This window comes from Dipodomys ordii, unplaced genomic scaffold, assembly GCF_000151885.1.
Source record: "Dipodomys ordii isolate 6190 unplaced genomic scaffold, Dord_2.0 Scaffold1000006424, whole genome shotgun sequence".
Lineage (NCBI taxonomy): Eukaryota > Metazoa > Chordata > Mammalia > Rodentia > Heteromyidae > Dipodomys > Dipodomys ordii.
The window spans coordinates 1-1,317 of NW_012290041.1; the positions used below are offsets into that span (position 1 = coordinate 1).

The window sequence follows — 1,317 nt, forward strand, 5'->3', positions numbered from 1 at the left end:
CCCGCCCCGTCCCCGCCCGCCCGCGCCCGCCTGCCCTACCGGCGCGCTCCGCCCCTTTACTCCTGGCGGTTGGGCTAGCCGGGTGTCTGCTGTATCGGCCGCGGTGGCGGAGGAGGCCGGAGGGGACTCGGCGGCGGCGAGGTCGGCAGTAGCAGCCGCAGCAGCCACAGCCACCCGTCGTCGTTCCCGCGGCGCCGCCTCCCGAGCCGCGCTCCCCGCCGCCCTCCGCGCTGCCCGGCCGAGCCGGCGCGTCCGCCCGCCGCCGGCGCCCCCGGTCGTCCTCCGGCTCGCCCTCGGCCTTCCGCGCCCGCCGCAGCCGCAGCTCCCGCCGCGGCTCGATCCCCGCCGGGCTCGATCTCCTCCGGGCCCGATCCCCGCGCCGTCGCCCTGGAGGTGGGGATGCTCTTGTCTAAAATCAACTCGCTAGCCCACCTGCGTGCCGCGCCCTGCAGCGACCTGCACGCGACCAAGCTGGCGCCTGGTGAGTGTCCCCCCCTCCCGCGGCCCGGGCCGGGGGCGGCGGCGGGACCCCTCCCCTGCCGGGGGCCCAGCCCGGGGCGGGGCGGCCGGTGCTGAGCGCCCCGTGCCTCCCCCTCCCCAGGCAAAGAGAAGGAGCCGCTGGAGTCGCAGTACCAGGTGGGCCCGCTCCTGGGCAGCGGCGGCTTCGGCTCCGTCTACTCCGGCATCCGAGTCGCCGACAACTTGCCGGTGAGTGGGCGCCCCGCCGCGGGGAGGGCGCGGCGCGCGGGGCGGGGGACGCGCGGGGGGGGGCGCTGAGGCTCCGACCCGGGGATCGGCTCTAATGGGAGATCTTCACGGGGTTTCCAGGTGGCCATCAAACACGTGGAGAAGGACCGGATCTCCGACTGGGGGGAGCTGGTGAGTTTACCCCTAGAGGGGATCGACCCCAGGAATGGGGGTGTGGAGCAAGACTGATCATTACTCTTGCTTTCTTTCTTTCTTTCTTTTTCTTTGTTTCTTTCTTTCTCTCTCCCTCTCTCTTTCTTTCTTTTGATATAATGAAAACAGATCATTATTGCTGGTTTCCTTCCTTCCTTCGTTCCTTACATCCTTTGTGCCTTCCTGTGCTTGATCGATCTTCCCTGACGATGCCTAATGAGGACTGCATGTACATGAGTTGCATAAATGAATGAAGGAGAATTATTTGCAGTGTCATTATGTGAACTCCCACTAGGAAACTTAACTCTTGGACAAAAGCTAGACATATAGAGAAAAAAAATATAAATAAAATAGCAGGAATAGGCTCGACGTCGAGTAAGAATAAGTATTAAAGTGAATACCTGAAAAATGCCTCTG

At 64.5% G+C, this 1,317-nt stretch overlaps 1 protein-coding gene across 1 annotated transcript; it reads left to right on the forward strand.

Annotated features, from left to right (window-relative positions):
- Window positions 1-152: 152 nt before the first annotated feature.
- LOC106002925 (serine/threonine-protein kinase pim-1-like) lies at window positions 153-879 on the forward strand (the record flags this gene model as incomplete). Its single annotated transcript, XM_013037673.1, is given in 4 exon segments — window positions 153-348; window positions 350-481; window positions 602-708; window positions 829-879. Coding segments are annotated over 4 exon segments (486 nt in total), but the record flags the coding sequence as incomplete, so codon positions are not given.
- Window positions 880-1,317: the final 438 nt, after the last annotated feature.